Source organism: Lipophrys pholis (genome assembly GCF_963383615.2).
Source record: "Lipophrys pholis genome assembly, chromosome: 21".
NCBI lineage: Eukaryota > Metazoa > Chordata > Actinopteri > Blenniiformes > Blenniidae > Lipophrys > Lipophrys pholis.
The window spans coordinates 19667291-19688092 of NC_137649.1; the positions used below are offsets into that span (position 1 = coordinate 19667291).

At 42.7% G+C, this 20802-nt stretch overlaps 1 protein-coding gene across 1 annotated transcript; it reads right to left on the bottom strand.

Moving 5' to 3' along the window:
• Positions 1-400: 400 nt before the first annotated feature.
• On the bottom strand, positions 401-20093 carry opn8b (opsin 8, group member b). The gene is made up of 4 exons (XM_080490143.1): positions 19755-20093; positions 7643-7936; positions 2569-2897; positions 401-1586 (listed from the first exon to the last, which is right to left on the bottom strand). Exons 1-4 carry the CDS (start codon positions 19822-19824, stop codon positions 1209-1211), a joined length of 1071 nt encoding a protein of 356 aa, XP_080346269.1. The 5' UTR covers positions 19825-20093; the 3' UTR covers positions 401-1208.
• Between the last annotated feature and the right edge of the window lie 709 nt (positions 20094-20802).

Here is a 20802-nt window from a genome sequence, read left to right on the forward strand (position 1 = left end):
AAACTTTGTTAAGTCGACCCGGGACTAAAATCATTGCGACAATCATCACGTCGGGCCACTAGTGGGTGCTGTTGGTTGTTTTAGTTATCAAAGCACGCACACAGAATAATATGCTGTAAACATTACCAATGTCAAGTACACAGACATTCGTATGGACAGATGACGTTGAAGTTGGACTGCTATTATTGTCGATTTGGTAGAAAAGTTGCATTTATCACCATTTCCATGTGGACGGAGCCTTTTTGAAATCTGCTGTTTCATAGTTTCATACCTTGGATCAATTGGATTTCGATAAATATTGTTAAGACTTGTCAAGTTAAAAATATGAATCTTTAATATGCCCCAACAATGAACCAGATTTACATGTCGCATCACACTGAAATGCAGTACGTCCAGTTTTGTCCACATTTGGCATTTATTTCACGAACAAGAGCAAATAAGTGTTACTTACACAGAAATGCTGCTTTTATTTATTTATTCATTTTTTGTTCACTATCATCCAAAAACCTCCTAAAACCAGCCTCCACATCAGGTTGCTGTGTCATGGAATCCTCATGCGTTACCAGTGACAAAATGTGTTAGTTCAGTTTTAAACGACAGCCAGAAGTGACATAAAGCAAAAACAGGTCCAGTAACTGAAGGGGAAGTGACGTTTCTGAACTAAAACTCTCAGTGCAAACATAAACGTCCTGGAAAGCAGTGAGACTCTGTCTCAGAATAATCACAAAGTGTTTTTAGGCGATGTAAACATAGTTGTTTTTTTGTTTTTTTTCCCCCCACAAAGGTTTTACTCATAGTTACATATGTACAGCTTTTGGTTCGTAGTTTCTCGACTGCGCGTTGATCCCGCGGCTCTTCTCGGCCCCGTTCACATCCTGCTGTTGGAAAACCTGTGCAATGCATGATAACAGACAAAACTTCAAGCAACGGCGGTCACAGTGGGTTCACTCAAACGGTGCGCATGCCAACGTTTCTGGGTGCGAGGGTCGTTTTGACGACGGACCAAACTGTATTCTACAGCGTCGCCGACCGGGTAGCATGTTGTGCAGACGTGTCCTGTCAGGCGTCATGGCTAAACACAAGAGGGGTCAGGAATTACCCTGTTACACCACACGTCACGCGGCAATGCTTAAGAGATGACACACAAAGAGGCCTTTTTTTTTTTTTTTTTTTCCTTCTTCAAATTTTACAGCTCAGTCTGTGATATTTCACAATGCAACAGTCTTGCAATCCAAAGACACCGTCCTGCAGTCTGAGATCTCCTCCACCGTGGTCAAGCGAGCAGACGCCTTGGGTTCGACGTTGGCACTGACCATGTAAATCCCATTGTCGTTGACGCCGTTGGGGACGTGGCACGAGACGGAGTTGAGACACAGCCACGGCAGGAGCTTCACCTCCCTCTTGAAGCTCTTGCTGAAGAAGTAGTAGATCATGGGGTTGTATACCGTGGAGCTCTTGGCAAACATGCACGGCAGCAAGCTGACCTCAGGCGGGATGGAGCGACTGTCGCGGAAAACGGACCACAGGCTCACCAAGCCGTACGGCGACCAGCAGCATAGGAAGCCCGCGCTGATCAGAACCGCGATCTGCAGCACGAAAAGGAGGTCAGAAAAGAACATGTGTTCCTAAGTAACAAAGCATTGCTCTGAACCGGTCCAGTGGTTCCCAAAACTCTGAAGAGCATACAGTTATGATTGATTCTGCTGGTTTTCTGTCACGCGTACAGATAATTGATATGTTTCCTTACATATTAGCGTTTTTATATGTTTCTAAGCACAAGCCGTCAGGATGCAGTTTTAAGCCACATCTACTCGACACTGTGTTTACACATGGAAACCATGGAAACCGGGTAAAATGCAACTTTTCGTAAAAACGGTCCAATTCTCCCGGGACCTGGTGGGTTTATCGTTGAGAGTCACCAGTGACAGTGGTTCAACTTGGTCGTCTGTCCACACGAACATGCCTGTACCAATGTTAACGTTTATAGCGCATTGTTCTCTGCGCGTGCAATGACATCATTTACAGTTTTTCTGACGTATCCGTTTAAACGCACATTCCTGTGCAAAAATTTTTGTTTTCTGAAAAGAAAGGGCAAAAATGTCATTCAAATGGAGCCTGAGTTGTCATGTGATGCACTCAGTCATTTTTAAAGCTTCTTCATCGATTATGTCACTCACTGACTCATGTCCAACAGTCAGAAAAGTAGGAGGAGTTACTGTATGGTCTGGGTGCGAACATGCAAGTCTCTTTGTAAATTTATTAATCTTCCAGTTTCTATTGGGAACTGCTGCTTTTGTGTCAAATCGTGAGCGTCAATTCAAATGCCAGTAATATCAAGTAATCAAATAAATACAAAGCCTTATCTAATGATCACTTCTGCACCTCGACCACTTCATGATTAGTAGATGTGCTGCTGTTCTACCTGCTGTTCTTGATTAATTACATTTGTAAGATGATTTTTTTTTGCAGTAAGCAATTAAAGAAAAACAATATAGCCTACAGTCATTCTGTCAATACCAAAGTCAGATGTTGGATAACGCACACTCTGGCGCCAGACGAGCCACTCACTATATAAAGCCTCCGGTGGAGTTTGAGAATATTGGGGATCCTGTTGCAGTTATTCATTGATTTTTTGTAGGTCAAATAGAGCTTGATCGCGATGCCGAAGTAGCAGCAGACGATGATGACGGCGGGCATGAGCAGGTTGAAGCAGAACATGGAGATGACGAAGGAGAAGCCCTCATGTCTCATCTGTCCCCAGGCGAGCGAGCAGGACAGGCCGAAGGGCTCGGGCCCGTAGCGGCCCCAGCCCAGGACGGGGAACAGGGCCCAGATCAGAGCGTACAGCCACGTCCACAGGCACAGTATCTTCACCATCTTCCAGCTGATTTTCTCCTCTGCAAAGAGAGAGAGACAAAGCGGGGATGTTTTGTTTCTTTTGCGGATAAATACACGGAGCCGCTCACATGCAAAGAAAGCCAGAGGCTGCAAATCTCATCAAGTTGAAATTCGGAGAATCTGCGAGGCAGACGTGAAGACAATATTGCTGGAAAGCTACATCAAGCCATAAATCAGTAAATGTGGTTTGCAGCAGCATTTAAAACCTCATTACATATATATTATATATATATTTATATGTGCAGTAGAATAAACACCTCCAGCTCCTAATGCAAATCTACAGGAAATATCATCATTGTACAACGTATTCATCCTGCGTTGCATAACATTATTAACGCTGACCAGCTTTATTGCCATCTGTGTGACACTCCGATGTGAAATTAATTAAAATAAAACACGCACAGCACGACCGCAAAATGATACAAGAGCTGATGGAGGAAGAGGCCACAGGGCACTGCGGAACAAAGAGGCAGCAGACGTTCGACCATCATGAGAGAGGTTGGAATTAGATCACATATGTGCAATTTTAAAGAGCTGCTGATTTCCTAGAACAGGCCTGCTTCTTTTACTATTGTATGGCAGCAGACGTGAAGATAAGAGACAGTGCAGACCCTCTGTCTCTATCGTTAAGCACATTTTTAAACCACGTGGATGAGGAGTTTGCATGTTCAAAATATGTTTTTTTGGGGGGGGGGGGGACTTTAAGGTAGATTTTATGTTTGTCTAAAAATAAATTATTATTAGACATAAAAAAACTGATTTGCTTTATCTGTTGATTCATATATGCCAGAGACATAAAACCTTTGTCACGTTTTGGGTGTCCCGTTTATGCGACACTGAAAACGGCTCCCAAAAGGTGGAACTTTTTGAAATTGCTCTGACTCGGCTTAAACGGGAGAGAAAAACAACTTTTCTGAAAACACTGCAACTTCTGGAGCTAAAACAGGGACAGTACAGGTTGTCATTGGAAAATAGAAACAATCGGCTGTCCAGTTGTAGGCTGCAGTCTTGTGTTGTTTCGGCAGGTCTTAAATATAGTTATCGTTCAAATAGTTGCAAGAAAATTGCCACGGTTGTTCCGTGTTTTCTCTTCTTTTTGTTCATTTTGTTAGTCGGTTCATTCATGTTATAATTTACAGCTATCATGGATTGAGCCTTCCACAGACTCGCTGTATTGAAATAAGTTTCAGTCTATTGAGTGAAGGAGCATTTCAACTAAACTCTGCCTTCGGGAGCTTTTCCAGGCTCTTCATTCGGGCCCCAACAACCAATCGGCTGGCTATAACCATGAGAAAATATTTGGTAATCTGCCAAAATTGGCTGATTAATGCGGATGTTGACGAGGACTGCAGCCGCTGTCACTCCCCGGCTGAAGCACTCCTCAGAACAAGTGTGAGGTTCAGTGAAAAACCGTCTCCCAGTGTGTCTTCAACCAGCACCAGACACTAAGACCAGGACAACCCAGCGTGACCTGGTAAGTTTAACTCAGACTGAAGGTGATTTGTGAAAACCTCAGTCCCACATATCCTTAATAAGCTCAATTAGAGCTTTTTTTTATTAATGCCAAAGAGACAACTGTATGTGACAGTATGTACGAGGACAAGAGAAAAGGTAGTTCAGGGTTGTGGCAATAGGACACACCACCACCGGGTTCCCCCACAGAGTCAGGAGTTACCAAAATCATAATTATTTTATCAAAGAAACTCAAACCCACAAACACTACAGCCTCTCTCAGGCTCTTCTCTAATGTCTGTCTGTTCACGCCCGCCTGTCAGGCGGCTCCTCCTTTTATGGGCAGAGAGGTGAGGCAGCACACCTGATTCCTATCAGGGCTTAATCACCTCTCTACCACAGGGGTGTATGAGCAACCCCATATATGTAAGGAAAGACGGACAAAGGTAAGTGAACACTATGATAATTTGAGTGGAGACTTGAATGCTAAAAGGTAAAAGGCTTGATTAAATGAAAAAGGGAATGTAAGATGTTGTGTTGACACCAACAATTCATTTTTCTGTCTGGTCTTCTTCTTAATTCAGACGCCTGATATTAAATTATTGTACTCGCCTCAATATTCAGTCCAACTAAAAATGACTAAGATCGCCATCAGACTTAAACTCCTTCAGGTACAGTATATAAATACAAATGGAAAGTCTTCCTGGTTCTTCTTGCTTCAGAAAAGGCCATTTGACTTTTTTCAAAATGTGATAAATTGGTGATTATTTGGTGTCTTCTGCACCAAATGGATTCGTGTAATCTTTTAATACATAATGTTTTTTAGTAATGTGACCCAGCCTGTTTTTTCTTGCATATTGTTTCAACATACCTTGAAACAAATCTCATCTATTATCCTCATCTCTTCCTTACAGTCAGTTCGAGAGACTGAATGGTACATCTGAGAACTTATTTACATATTGAGATATACAGCACTTAGATATCGCTCTGGATTGAGTTGTTTCAGTGAATGCTCTACAAAGGGTTAAGGGCTGAAAATCCCTAAATGATCTCATATGATATTATAATTAGAGTCTTTTGGGTCAGTATGTGAATATACAGCCGACATCAACATCAGAAATGGAAAGTCCCATCGGGATGAACTCGTTCTATTTCTAGACTGTAAATGTGAGACTTTAGCTTCAATTATCATAAAGCCTGGGAGTTAAAGGAACTCGTGAGCATGGCTCTGGGCTGAGGTAACAGTAATCTGTCCAGTGGCATTTCATTTAGTACAAAAACACTATTGCGAAACTGAAAACACCATTTGGGTCAATTTATAGAACTGGAACACGGGCGAGAGCTCAACCAGTTACCAATCTTAACAGTACCAGAGTCACTTTTTATCTTGTGGGTTTAGGAGTAAAATACCACACTGGAGTACCTAAAACATTAACATAACAGCTTTAAACTGCTCTTCTCCCACTAATGAACTGATCCCCTCACTACAAAAATAGTCTTCACACTCTGCTGGAGTCACAAGTTCAACTAAAACAGGACTATATCGTTCACCCACTCTGCCCGCTGGTTGTCACAACCTCTACGCCTACTCAAGGCCAAAGGACGGCAACCAGAAACTCACAATTCATTAACAGTGGTATCATAACCACATTCTGCTTCACAAGGTCACTCCATCCACAGTATCATAGTACTCTGTATTTTTCCGTGTTGATGCGTTTTGCGAGATCTCCACAAACACTCAGCATGTGGCAAAATGAGGAGATCCTCGATTTACTGAAGCGCCTTTCCCGCCTAGAGCAGGAGAAGGAGAAGGTGAGCGCTCTGGAGGCACAAAACCAGCTGAGGGTCTCCCAGCTGGAGGAGAAAAAAACGCCTCCTGAAAGACGCTCTTGTGGCGAAAGCCTCGAAGGATAGGCGATACGACCCGCTGAAGGCTCGCTCTGAAAAGATGCCACCTGACAGCAACCATCACTGGGAGGTTCGCTGGGGTGCGAGGGAAAAGAAGGTGGCGGCAAAGGAGGAAAAATCTGATCAAAAAAACACCAGCGGCAAGTCGCCCAGAGGACCAAAGAGGCTCTGCAGACGCCTCAAGTCAACCGAAGACCCCAAGAAAAGAGTCTCCGACACAGTGGGAGCACCGCTGGGAGCTCCGTGAGAAGGAGGTGGCAGCAGAGATCGCCCGTCTCAAAGAGGAGCACAGGCGCGAAAAGGCGACGCTGACCGAGAATCTGTCCGAGCTCATCAAGGTAGAGAGCCGGCTCCATCCCTTGGCTTTATTCTAATTCCAACATTTCACACTTGAGCTTTTTTCATTTTGTTTGGACTTGCAGATGAATGTGAGTGGTTTTAAAATGAATTGTTTTCCCCCACAATTTTCATTCCAGCTTTGTGAGACAGAAGCTGAATGGTGGAGCGAGCATGGAGCTATGGAAGCCCGTCTGGAGGTGGAGGGGACGTTGAAGGAGGACAGCTTCAAGCAGTGGGAGGAGCTTGTTGACATGATCCTCCAGCAACGAAGAGATGGAGAGGCAGCAGAAAAGGAAGGAGGACGATGAACTAGAGAACTGCTATTTCTCTTCCTCCTTTCCTTCTTGTGCATTTACCAGACTTGTAAATAAATTCATGTAAATGAATCCCAAAGCTCCTGTTTGCTCCTGTTTGGTAAATGAAGTTAATATGTACTTTTTCAGATTTCAATCATCCCGTCCAGTAAATGACACAGAACAAGAGTTAAAAGCAGAATAATTAGTCGGAGAACACTTGGCACGTCCACTGCTCATCCCACAAATGCATTTGCCTCACAACACGGCGCCTAATTAAATATTTTTGCCAATAACTTCTAATATCTACAATCACTACAGAAATGGTGAACAGAGGGTACTGAGGATTATTGGTGCACAATGTTCTTAATAAGATTCGATCCAAAGGAGGTGAACGCGGTCATTTTAATGTTTGTGTTGGAAGGTTACAGTGGTCATCTGGAAGATAATCACTGAGGTAATTATGTTCATAAAAATTACATGCAACCAGCCGCTCAACAAAAACTAATTGGTTTGATTGAAAAAAAAGTCCCACACTTATTATCTGGTATTAATTTACTATTACAGCTACTTGCTCGGGTGTGCAGACACCTTGTTCTGTTTTTTTTTTCTAATTAAACAACCCTCTGGCAAATCAAGTTTTATTATTACTAAGAAGAACCAGCAGTTTGGTTGAATATTAATGGCATTATAAATTGAAATGTCATGGGTGATTCTTATCAATCTGTATGTTAAACCTGCGAGTTACTTACTCGGGGACTGCAGGTTGAGGGACACGATGAAGCGCACGATGGCCAGCGCAGTCAAGTTCATGATGCTGGCGATGCCGAAGAAGAACCCAGCGAGGCCGTAGTAAATGCAGACGGTGTCTCCCCCCAGCCAGCGGTGGCTCCAGGCGGAGGCCACGGCCAGAGGGTACATGGTGATGGCCGCACCCAGGTCTGTCACCGCCAGGTTCACACTGAGCAGCTCCGGCGGCTTCATCCTCGACGACCTCTTGAACGCCATGACGAGGACGAGCAGGTTCCCCACGATGGAGAGCACAGCTAGGGGCAGAGGGAAATAATATTTATCTTAACTGTTGATCAGATTCAAAATTTTATCCGAAATTCTCTATGATCTCCCCATTGAGGCCATGATGCCTAATGAATCAAACTTTAGGTTCACACATAGGTAAATATTGACTTATTGTTTCATGTTAAATCAATGTGTAGAAAGTTTCTTTAAAAAAAAAAGTAGTAAATTCATGAATACAAAGCACAGAAATAACTGGTTACATGAAAAAACAACATAAAAACAAGCACTGGACAGGTCATCAGAACATAACAGGGAAAATACACCATCATTCACAAATTTTTTTTTTTTTTTTTTTAATCTCTTACTGGAGCAGGTGCATGTGCAGCGTCTCTGGGCGCAGCACCATGGCTACAGAGCAGCACAATACCGAGTGGAATAATATTAAAGCTGAAAGTTTCACTTTAAAAAGTTCCCAGACGGCTGATTGAGAAAGTGAAAGTCACTGGCTCTACTTTGAAAAGCTGAATTTAACGACCGCAGAAGTAATTCTGCAGCAAAACAGCAGGTTGCCATGTTGGCTGACCAGGAGCCACCAAACTGCTAAAGCTGGAGGAAATACGTACGTGCGTGCGTGCGTGCGTGCGTGCGTGCGTGTGTGCGTGCGTGTGTGTGTGTGTGCGCGTGCCTATCCTCGCTGGAAACACTGAAAGCTTCATAACCTTCTTGGATCCACGATCGTTGTCTCTCACAACAACGACACGGACATTTCCACGCTGCCAGACTTGATGCAGTAATTAGTAATTGTTATTCTACGCCGACAGACAGGCCAAACACAGAGTGGACACACATTAACCGAAACCCAAACACTGTCTCGCTCTGTGTACCGAGCGCGCTGATGTGTCATGGGTGTGATAATTGGAAATGTCGAGCAAACACTGGGTGGAAACTGGTGGTGTTGCCTTGGAGCTCAGAGAGAGGGGGTGGCTGTCCAGTGACACCAATACTTTAGACTTTAAAACACAGATGATTCTCTGGGCGCTCCGGTTTTCAAAAAAACAAACTGTGATGCACTTGTGACCTTCGCCGGGTGCACCAGCTTCACCCACAGTCAGCTGGGATCAGCTCAGGCACCCATAACCATAGGTTGAATGAAGTGGTGGAAGAAAGTGGTGAAGCTGAAGTAATGATGAGCGATAACTCCATCTGCTGGCAGCCTGTAAATGAAGAGGCACACTGCTAAAGCTTGAAGAAAAAAGCGTTTTTGAATACACTCGTGCTGAAAATGGCACTGCTCCATCTGAATGCTGTTGCATGATTCATTTCCTTTTGATTCCCTCTTTTCTAAAGCCTAAGATGTTTATCAAAATGTAAATCTGTAAATGTAATTCTACAACTATTTTGAAATAGAAAGCCGAATAGTGAGCAACCACACACTGAACACTGAGTAAAATCCCTTTCTGGACCCACTCACACCTTCATGCATTGACTGAAATTGAGCGTAAGTTGAATTCTGAATGAATTCCAATGAAACAGCACAACTATCTGTCACACTGACCCAGTCACACACCAAAAGTGAAAGAGCTGCAATGGCACTTTGGCGACGACATTTCAACGTGCGGACGCAGACGTGAGATCAAACAATGAAATTCGGGACTGAAAGACGACTGAAAGTCTGAGCCACATCTGCAAGCTCATATCAGTGACACACAATGTGTGTGTGTGTGTGTGTGTGTGTGTGTGTGTGTGTGTGATCACGTGTACAGCTGTGTGTGCCGTTTGCTCTCAAACTCCACAATGAAAGACGTAATGATGACACCCATCTTTGCCGGACTGAAGCAAAGTGAAGCACTCACTTCTCTCTTGATGAAAATTTAATTTAATCTCTCTTTTTTTTTTTTTTTTCAATTATTGACATGACATCCTGTGACCCGCAGTGTGTGGCCATCTGGCACCACTTTAAAAACCAGATGCGTGGAAAGAGGTGCTTTACTTAACCGCACGTAAGCGTGACGCCACGTGCGGTGCGGTGGTCAGCGCTCTGGCCGGGGTTAGCGGGTTGAGTCCGGGTTGGGCTCGGTGGACGCTCTGTGTGGAGTTTGCATGTTCTCCCCGTGCGTGTGTGGAACTCTTAGGTTGTCCCACCACATTTCAAAAAAAAAAAAAAAAAAAGCATTTGGATACTCCGTATTCATCTCCAAATTTCACTGTATGACCAAGTGTATTGGACAAATATCTCTACGTGACCAAGTATGAATAGTTGGCAAGCCATGTACTCTATGTTATGAGTGTGTACACATAAGAATCAATTTTTTATTAGGGTGTTTGAGAACGTTATTAAATTCACCTTAATTTTACCAGGTAGGTCAATTGAGAGCCTGTTCTCATTTAAAATGACTTTCTGGCCAAGAGGCAGCGAGGCGGCACCGAGAAAAACAATGAAACGAATATACAAGTACACATATACATTCGATAATACAGTGTCACACAATCTTCAAAAAAGAAAGCAGTATTTATCACGTTTAGAGTAACAATTGGATAGAAACTAATAGCAAATGCATAGATCCTTGTTTATTGGCTGTTTTTGTGAAAGAGAAGAATGAGTAAATATAGAAAGTTGAAGGTCTGTTTTCAGAAGCTTTCAGTCACTTGCAGCAGAAAACTTATAACAAGAAGCGTCCAGAGGAGCTACGGGTTTTAGCTGATGAATCTACGAGAACATAAACTGCGATTTGTGTTGTGGATATCGAGAGGGGCCTGAAGATTGAGAGTTTTTCCAGGGATTCCAGGCAGCAATAGTAAGTGCTATATGAAGCGCCAGTCACGAGGCAGATAGCGGCATCGTAAATAACATCCGGATTGTGAGGGAGAGTTTTTTTTAAAGGCAGATCTGTAGATTACATCGCCGTAAATCTAAGATTGGGAGAACTCATTTTAACCAGAGGTTGCTTGGCAGAATGTCTAAAGGAAGATTTGTTTCGATAAAGAAAAGCAATATAGGATTTGACCTTTGCATTTATGTGGGTTTCAAATGTGAACATTATCAGTTGTTTAAAATGTATTTTGATGACAATGCACCTGCTTGTATAGAAATGCTCCAGCAACAGTATCAGCGTGGTGAATCCTGTTGTTATTCTCTATTCATGCTATTGATTTGATAAAAAAGATAATAAAAAAAACAACTTTCTGGGGTCTTTTTTTTTACATTTGTATAAACGTATGAATAGAACAAATTTTCTTTATTTGTTAATTCTTATAAAAGTTTCACAATGGTAATAATCATATTATTCCATTAATCATATTTGCGCAGGCGCTAGTGCACCACAGGTTTCACATGCTGTGAAATGAACATGAAACAATGGTTTAATATTTAAAAAGGGTCTTTTGATTTCGGCAGGTTGAGTATCGCTGCCCCAACCTGTTAGTTGAAATACAGAAGAATTTAATCCTTCACTTCATGTCTCCTCACTCCCCTAAATAGCCAATTTAATTCAGAAGAAGACTTCATGCAAGGCAGAGGTGAACATGCCGGTATGTCTGTTTCGTTGAGATAAGATGCCCTCTTAAAATGCACAATTTCTCTACAAATTTCTCTCGGCTTCAAAGGAAATAATACGTTTCAGTTTTTAACATTTGATATGCAAGGGATTGAAATGATTTATACACTATTGCATGTTGCGTTCGTCTACATTTCCCTCTAAGTCCCAGCACTCCTGCAGGGTTGCGGGTCTTGAATATGCAGTCGGACTGCGGCGACTTAATGACGGTTGAGTTCAGTGTAAAAAGCTGGAAAGTTTAAATCCTGTATGAAGTCTGCTCCCGTGCCGGCGAAGACGAGCATCTGTCAAACTCAGCTCTCCCCTTTCGCTCAATCTTCCTCCGATGTCTGTGCTCACGCCGTGTAGAAGATTAATGAAGCCCCCGGATACACTTTCAATTTCCTCGTCAAAGTGAAATATTTGAAAAGTCTCAGCGTGTTCACGTCTTAGCACACCTTCCCCTCAACGGTGCCTTTGTACCTTCTGTGTTGACACAGCTTTAAACTTCTTCTAAGAAAGTTGCGGAAATGATTGAGCCCGTGTAATTAAAGTCCACTACCACTGCACAGGAGTGTTTTCAGCTGATGGGAAAATCCTGCCAGCAATTACAACCATCTGTATAGTAATCAACATCAATCCATCGATTAACAATAATTATTACCCTGATTTTCATTTATCATTTATGTTAAAAACTGCTAATCGACACAATTATCATCCTGTAAATAAAACTAATTGTACCCACACAATATTGATGACAATTATCACAATTATTAAGACACAATTATGGGCCGAGTCATAGTAATTATTAAGATTACCTATAATGACAGCGATGTTTTCATTCAGCGCCGTAAATATAAATCGTTCTCATTTTCATCTTTGGCCACGTTCATTAATCTAATTCTACCAATTAACTATCAGAATAATTATTTCAAATCAAACCTTCAAAATGTTCTATCGAAGGATGAAAACCTTTTAGAGTAGGTTAAGGTTGATCTGTTTCACATCGATGGACAATTACACCCAGTTGTGCCCCCTTTTATTCAAGTTTATGCATGCGGTCAATTTAATTGAGTCCTTTACAAACATGATTTGCATTTATTTGATTTATCTATCAGAAAACCTTTGAATGAGCGGCGACTATCAAAATGTGGGCAAATGCCACAAATCGACCCCCATATAAAGTTGAATGTGAACTTAAGTTTAAAATCATTTTTACAACTGAACTTTTTTCAATAAATATCCATTAAATTGCATTTTTGACACCTTCGTTATCATGCGCAACCATTTATTAGTAAGTTGCTGAATTCAGGCCCAGTTTACACGACAGAGTTTCAAGTAAAAACGCCTCGTTTTTGGGTTTCTGTTTCAGAAAAGTTTTGCGTTTATACAGCAACAACTGCAGTCCCAGGAGAAGATTGCCTGATTGCCCATCAACTCACTAATGTGCAGACAAACTATTTACTCCAGCAGTGGTGCGCATGGAGATGGAGCATTTTCAGAAAGTTGCGTTTCCGCCCCCATTTACAACGAGACGGAGCCGGAGTATTTTCGAAAAGTTCCTCTTTGGGAGCTGTTTTGAAAAAGTTTTCACGGGTTCCAAAGCACGATTGTCATGCTAACTGGCCCTTAAAAACACGTCGAACGTTCGTGCATGCATTTTCACTGGAAAACGTCGTCGTGCAGAGGGGGCCTGAGGCAAGGATGTCAACATGCCTCAACGCCTCAGAACATAAAAGACATATCGTACATTGGCGCCCAGGAGAAACACGCAGACTCCGCACAGCAAAAATCCCCCAAGACCAGGCAGAAAGTGGTAAGACCGACTACTATTGGCCCTGTTTTCCGTTAATTAAAGTCTATGGAGGGTGCTCAAGATATACCAGGACTCCACATCAATATTTTATCACTTCTTTTTAACCCTCACTTTTCAAACTAACCACACTAAGTTCATAACAATGACTTATAAGGATTAAATTGTGCTTTATATTGGGTAGAATTTTATGACTGTATGAAATTATGACAAAGTCTATGTGAAGAATGTCTTATAATGTAAAAAAAATAAAAAAAGCTATCTGGGCCACTGTTACACAGTTGTGAGGTGCATTGAGATACTATGAAAAGTGTGATTTTGGTTAGTTTATTTGAACTAAAAATAGCAAATTTACCGACTTGGCCACACAAAAACTCACTTCGTTAGTGTTCAACAAAACATGAACTTTAATGAAGGCCCCATAAAGGGTTAAAGTGAAAGTGGCAGTACTAAAGATTGAAGCTGTAGTCACATGTATTGATGTTTTGTTGCACTTCTCATGTGTGTGTAATCAAAAACTGGATTGAAAATAGATTGTGGATCTAAAGGGGTGCGTCCTTCATCACACTCAGATCTTCAGAGATATACAATCTATTTGAAGGCGACTTGAAGAGTTTCCCCGATAGGAATCTGGTCTCCTTGATGATGACACAGGGAAGAGAGTAGTCGCTCTGGTGCTCTGTAATCATAACGTGAAAGAGACTAAACATCTGGTTCATTAGCTCGGATCTCTGTTCCTCACAAAAAGCTGCAGAAGGTGGTAGGAAAATAATCTAAAGTTTTCCGAGGCACTGTTTACATTCTTTTCAAAGTGTTCACTTACTGTATAATGATTTTTCCTCCCAGCCTGCTGCCGCATGTGGTTAGTCCATTAGATGTGGTTGAAGGTCATGTGTTTGGCAGCTGCACTCTGAATATCCTCTGACCCTGAATCTGCTCAACCCGGGCTTTCAGATTCGATTGACATAAATCAAAACCTGGAGGAGGTTAAATAAATCCCAGCCTCCAGTCGACCAACTCATATTACCTCCACTGTCACGTCAAAAGTTGGCTCAATTCTTGAAGTTGTAGCTGTTTCCTAATTTGCTGAGTTAGCAGTTAAAAAAAACTAAAAAAAACTGGATCCAACACCTCATACTGTATATACACACTGTGGATGCGTACTTACATTTGGATGTGATACTCACAATTTATTTTATCAAATACAATCAGGCCCCTTGTACACGACAACGTTTTAAGACCCGGGAGAACATGATGTGGGAGTCATGACACTCTGGAGGCCGCCATTGTTGTTAATGTCCATCCACTTGAGCACGTGCAGATGAACTGTCTACGACGCTTTTCAAAAAGTTGCGTTTTCTCTCGTTTGCATGGAGTCGGATTGTTTTCGAAAAGTTCCACCTTGGGAGCCGTTTTCAAAAAGCTGCACTGTCAGTGGCTCAGAGCACTATTGTCACTCTAAACACTATGGAAGTATTTCACTTGATGTTGTTGCGTAAATGGGGCCTTAGAATTACTTTTGAAATGTTTCATTGCCATTGGATATTGTTCACATACTGACGGTCTTTTTTTTTTCTGCGCTTATCTCGGACACATTTTTCCTGGTAAACTAGTACATGCAATTGTTACGTCTGCAGGAAGAGTCTCTGTTAAAGAACTGAGAGGAAAATTGCAATTTGATTTCTTTCATCAGGATAAAAAAAATTTTTTCTTCGTTTGACGCTTCCATGTCGGAAGAACCGAGAAGTGACAAATCTCTGTTTAGTCAACCCAACAGAAATGTGAGGCGCAATCAGCAGATTCGCATCCTAAAAGCAGCTCTCTGTAGCCACAACACGGCTCCGGTACGTCGCCTCCTTTTGTCTTTGAACTTTCCGCGGGATCATCGGCGAGACTGTTTGAGTACGAAACCCAGTGACCCCGTCCATTTCCGGCTCAGTGAAAATTACTTTGAAGGAAGTGCAGCCAAGCCGATAGCTCCAACCACTTACTGCAGGAGAACAAAAAAAAGAATCGATGGGAAAAACGTTATCCCCCGCTGCTTAAGTCTGCGAGAAAAGTGGTTCGCAGACGGCGATTCAGCCACTAATTCATCGGCGAATTGGGACGCAGGAGTCGCCACGAGATGCTCTGTTGGAAAGTTATTAATACTGTCGTATCTCTTTAAAATGATCGCTAAACGATCTCGTCTCTCCGAGTGATCTCAGCCTTTGATGTGCCGGACGAGCGTGCTGAATCAACACAAGATGCCATTTCTTTACAGATCAAGACCATGGAAAACCATTTTCCACCCTCCAATTCATGGTGATAAACTGTATTACAGACCAAACCAGGAAAGCATTGCTCGGTAAAAAGGTGGAAGCCACCTGATAAAACGACCATCCTTAAAGCGGAATTCAGATAGACAAGAATGGTTTCTTTGTTTTAATCCTGACAGCGCTTTGGAGACATCGAAGGGTGTCGTACTGACTGGAATAAATTAAGCGAGAGGATGGGTGAGTGGAGACAGCAGTGTGTGTGTGTGTGGGGGGGGGGGGGGGGGGGGGGGGGGGGTGAAGGCTTGGCAGCTGCTGTTATCTCAACCAGTAAGATTTAGGTAAATGCACAGGAGAGCACACATGGAGTGAAGAAAAAAAACAACAAAAAAAACCAAACAGGGCCAAGCAGAGGACTTAAATACACTGGGAGGCCGATGAGACACACCAGACAACAATCAGGGGTAATCGGGTGAAGAGCGGCAACAAAGAGCAAAAAGCCAGAACTCGGTAGGGCTGTGCATCTTCACTGCTCTCGCTATTCCATTCCATTCCATGACGCAGCTGTTGCATCCTCAATTTTCTTCAAAACTCCTCAATGTCTAACTTTTCTGAATACATGCCGTCAGATGAACGTCATACATCAAACATCGTAGAAAATATTAAATTCAACACCCCTAGAACGACAGACGTCAGGAAACATGAGGGAATACAAGACATAAATACAGGGCAAGGCATACAGTACAACTGTATATATAATGTTCCGCTTCAGTGAACCACAATGAAAACTTATATCACACTTTGACCAAATCAGCAGGCAGCACACAGACAGAGAGAGATCAGAGATGTGCTGATGGCAATATAAAGTCTGTTGTTTAATCAGATTCGAGGAGCTGGTCCACCTCTTTTTTTATCAATCAAGTCTCATAGAAGCCAAACGTTTTATTCCTTTAAAGACATGATGGAGCAATATATGGGGGCTTCGATTGGACAGAATTTCTTAACAATCCTGCATTTTTTCTGCAAAATGTGGAAACTTTGTATCCTAATTATTACCAAAATACATTTTGCATATCCTCTTAGTACCAGCTTGGCGTCACTTAATGTCTTTGGATTGTGAGAGAAGTGTGGAGAACATGGGAAAAATCCAGCCACATGCAAACATCCACACGGAGAGGTATCTTTCTCCAGCAGGTGTCAACCGACTTTCTTGCTGTGCCGCGATGCAAGTCTCTTCACTCTGACCTCTTTAAGTGTTTTGCCCAATGACGTGGTGAGGTGAGGACGTACACTGCCCACGTTACCATTGGACGATGACTAAAGACAGCCGCCCCATGTGGCTCCCTTGTCAGTCTGAATTTTCATGGTCCATCGTGCATTTTCCCCCAGTGGGTAGTTTAACTCTCAACATAATGCAGGTTTTTATTAGCATGAGTAGGAAATGGTTCAGGTCAAGAGAAAACAGAGCTCTTTATACTTTCTGCTTTGAGGGAAACAGGACAAGTCTTTACCAAACTTGCTGACTGGACATTAATGAAATGTCTGTGATAAAAGCGGCGTGGTTGAGTCAGAGGGATTGTGAAAACAGAGGTTTAATTCTCAATTCTCGATTGGTGCCTATTTTTTTTTGCTCCATGCACTCTATAAGTACCTCACAACTGTGGAAAGAGAATAAGGTGTCATCACACATCTGGATCGTGTAATGCTTTGGTTGGCAGGGTGAACTCTGGTATTGATCGGGTCGGGTGAGGGACAATTCCCATCCAAGCAGTGACCGTTTCATTTTGACACTGTGCCTTATCGCTATGATGTCCATGCACAGCAAACACTCTAATAGTATAACAACAATGGCGACTTCCAGAACGGCAAGACTCCCAGTCCATTTTCAAATGTCTTACCTGCAACATAGAATATGTTGTGCTGGTTCTTTTGTGGAAAATGAAACAGCTTATGGGAGCGTCGGCTGGACCGTTAGGCAATATAGGGAAATGCTAAGGGTGCCGTGGCCTCCAGGGGGCGCCACAAAATTAGGGGGGAAAAAAATTCTCCTTCAATATAATTGTATTAAAACTAGCTATTACTATTAACTCTTAAAATGAAAAAGCACACGTTGATTCAGATGTAAAGTGATGCCGAATTAATATTATGATTAAGAATACCAAATAAGTATAAGTTCATACTTGAAGAAATAAAAATAACTATCTTCATAGTTATTGTATAACGTAAATGTAGCCGATGTATTGAGTTATTGTGTAGGAAATTAAGAATCCACTATCAATTGTTTCACTAATTCAACAGATAGAAAAAGTGCTTCACCCTTTATGAATATAAAGGAACGTATTCTGGCACAGCGTGGTACTAACTGATGATGTGAGGAGTGTGCCTGACTTCAATGTAATTATGCAAAGGTTGTGAGGAGAGGGTTGCCTTATTCTATTATCCTGAACCAGAGCAGAAGTGTTGGCGGTGGCATCCCACTCCATTTCAATAACGACAGAATGAGTGACATGCGCTGCTTCTGTGTGCCGCAGTAAATGGAATGAAGATGAGGCATATAATAAATTCAATAGAAGAATGAAAACATGTGAAAATTCGTGCTATGGTTTGCAAAGCACTCAACCAACTGTTTAACATCTCTCTGCCCCCTTTTGTTTGCATTATTCTTCTATTCTCCACCCTCCTCGACACTCTGATGCCCTCACACTGAGTGTGAGGTTGAATACACGAGTTGCAAAGATCATCTCGAGCATTCTTGTTCCTCCTCCGTACACCTACCACTAAACCTATAGGCACAATTTAAAACAAGCTTTATTCATTTGGCTGTAAGATGTGTCAAGTCTCATTCCGTCTCCTCGTAAAGTCTCCACATCTCACCTGTTTTTTTCCCTTCCTGACTTATTTTAATACTCACCTGCGTCTTGGTACATTTGCCTGCTTGTGGGAACCCTGACTGTCACAACAAAACTCACTGAGCATTACTGTGTTGTAAGGAGTCTGCTTTTGGATTCCACCTCGATTCATGGCAAGACGGAGCCACTGCACGTGTAAAACCAGTGCTCCTTTTTATATCTTGTGAGCAGGGATAACCTTCAGACGTGACTTTGAATGTCACTGGTTAGCAGAGATGTCACCAGCAGCACATCCTGTCATCACAATGGGCTCATTTCCCGCCTCGAAATCGTTTAGATTTGAGTTCGGATCGGGATTCGTGGTTTTCAATGAAATTGTTACACAATTTACACACATTGTTTGCCTGAAGCTGCCTTGATTCTTCCATAACACTCCATCTTTCAGTGGTTGCTCAATAGAAGTGGGGTCTAACTCTGAGGATCCAGAAGCAAAAAATGTGTGAAACCACGGCAGTGTGTGTCAGCTGATTCCAACTCCCCCTGGATCTTATTGGTTTTATGAGATGAGAGTCCTCATAGGGACGAGTAGTGACAATCAAGTCGCATGCAACGGAGAGCCACACAAGACTAAGTTTTGCATCAATGTCAGATATATAACATCGCAGTGAGTGTGGCACTTGCATAGTAATCAAGAATCTCATAGTGAGGCTATTTTTAGTCATGAACCAGCAGGACACACACACACACGCACACACACACGCACACACACACGCACGCACGCACGCGCACACACACACACACACGCAATAGATGTAAAGACAATAGAGCGCATGATCGAGTCTAGTTGTTTCACTTAAAGGCTCATTATCTTGCAGGATTTTTAAAATGAGTTTTCATTACACTTTCTATAAATTCACTAATTCAAAAAAAGAGACATTTTAACAAAGCAATTGACAGTGCGATGCTCCACTTAATTGTCATCATTTCCGCCGTAGGTGAAATGCAACCCTCACAAGCACGCACGCACGCACGCACGCACGCACAATTGAAATTGTTTTGGAAACTTTCGTCAACACTTTTACCTACACCATCTTGAGAGACAAACCGCCGCTCCCCATCATCAGCATCTAAAAGTTTCAGATGAGTGAAGTGAGCAGGTGGCAGAGCGACGAACCGTCTCAGACAGTTGTAATAGAGGTGTAAATAAAACGGTTGCGCGTAAAAAGAACGGTGAGGGGAGGAAAGTGATATTCGACAACTTTTCCTCTGTTTCCAAGTCTCCACGTGCTGCAGTAGAAGCACAAATTGGGTATAAATGTCACAATTAATTGAGATCAAAGCAGCGAGGTCCTCGAGCAAGTTTTGTTACCTTTCTTTAAGCGCGGCGCGCAACTTACCCACAATCAGCAGGTAGCAACCTGTGCCGATGTCCAGAGCTGGCGATAAAGTGGAGGAGTAGATATCCATTAGAACTGTAGTCAGCTTACGGGATAAATGCTTAGAAGTGATCTTCGTGAGATCTTCATCTGCTGGAAGAAAAGTCAAAATGTGCCGCTGTCGACGCGCTCCGGTGTCACGTCCATCTGTCCTCGGGAAAGGTGCGGCCGAAAGTGCAACGGGCTGCAGTCGGGTGCCTATCGCCTACGGTAGGTTGTCAGGGAGATCATGCGTCTTCGATAGAGCTGTCTCTGTTGCAGCTGCGACCGTGTGACTAACTGTTAGACCCCGACACTCATGCGCAGGCAGAGATGGCTGGTGAAGGGTGCGAGGAGCTTCAGATGAAGGTAAGACGGACGGAGCAGGGTTGAAACCTCCTCTTAACGCATCCAAGAACACTCTCAGTGGTAAATAAGCATCCAATTAAGGTATTCTCCTGACTATTGAAGTATACGAGCACATATAGGGAGGAAAGACAGATTTATTGACTAACACACTATGCAAAATGATCCAGTGCAGCATGCATGATGTTGTGCTTCAGGGCAAAAGGAAGCACTTCAGAATCAAGTAAAAGCCTCATATAACCAGTGAAAGTAATCTTTAATTCCCAGGGCTCGTCACAGACGCGCCAAGTAGCTTATAATTTCAATTGTCCGGCATGTTCCATAAGAAAAAGGGGATTTTTTTTGTCAGCAGGCACTGAACCATGGAGACCACTGGGTTAATTTCCTCTCTTGGTATGTTTCTGTATGGAGGGCGTCACACTTTGTTCACAAAGCTGGAGATCGCCCCAGCTGGAACCTTAAACATACAGCTTATTTCGATTTGAGTTCAGGTGCCACTGAAAGCTGCACTATATGCCACACAGCACAAGAGCTTTAGTGGCAAAGTGCATTCATCTTAGCTGCAAAGCAGTGTGCACACCGATCAAGTCAGCTGCCAAAGTGCATTGAAATCCTCATCAATTACATATGTAGGGCTTTCAGTAAACTTTGCATTAGAGAGACC

What these genes read in the sequence shown, in the direction of transcription:
- opn8b (XM_080490143.1), bottom strand. Translation starts at nt 19,824, where the DNA reads ATGGATATCTACTCCTCCACTTTATCGCCAGCTCTGGACATCGGCACA. An exon ending in CCTCAACCTGCAGTCCCCGA is followed by an intron (nt 2,898 to 7,642) that starts GTAAGTAACTCG and finishes CTCTCTTTGCAG; the next exon opens with AGGAGAAAATCAGCTGGAAG. An exon ending in TCCACCGGAGGCTTTATATA is followed by an intron (nt 1,587 to 2,568) that starts GTGAGTGGCTCG and finishes TTCGTGCTGCAG; the next exon opens with ATCGCGGTTCTGATCAGCGC.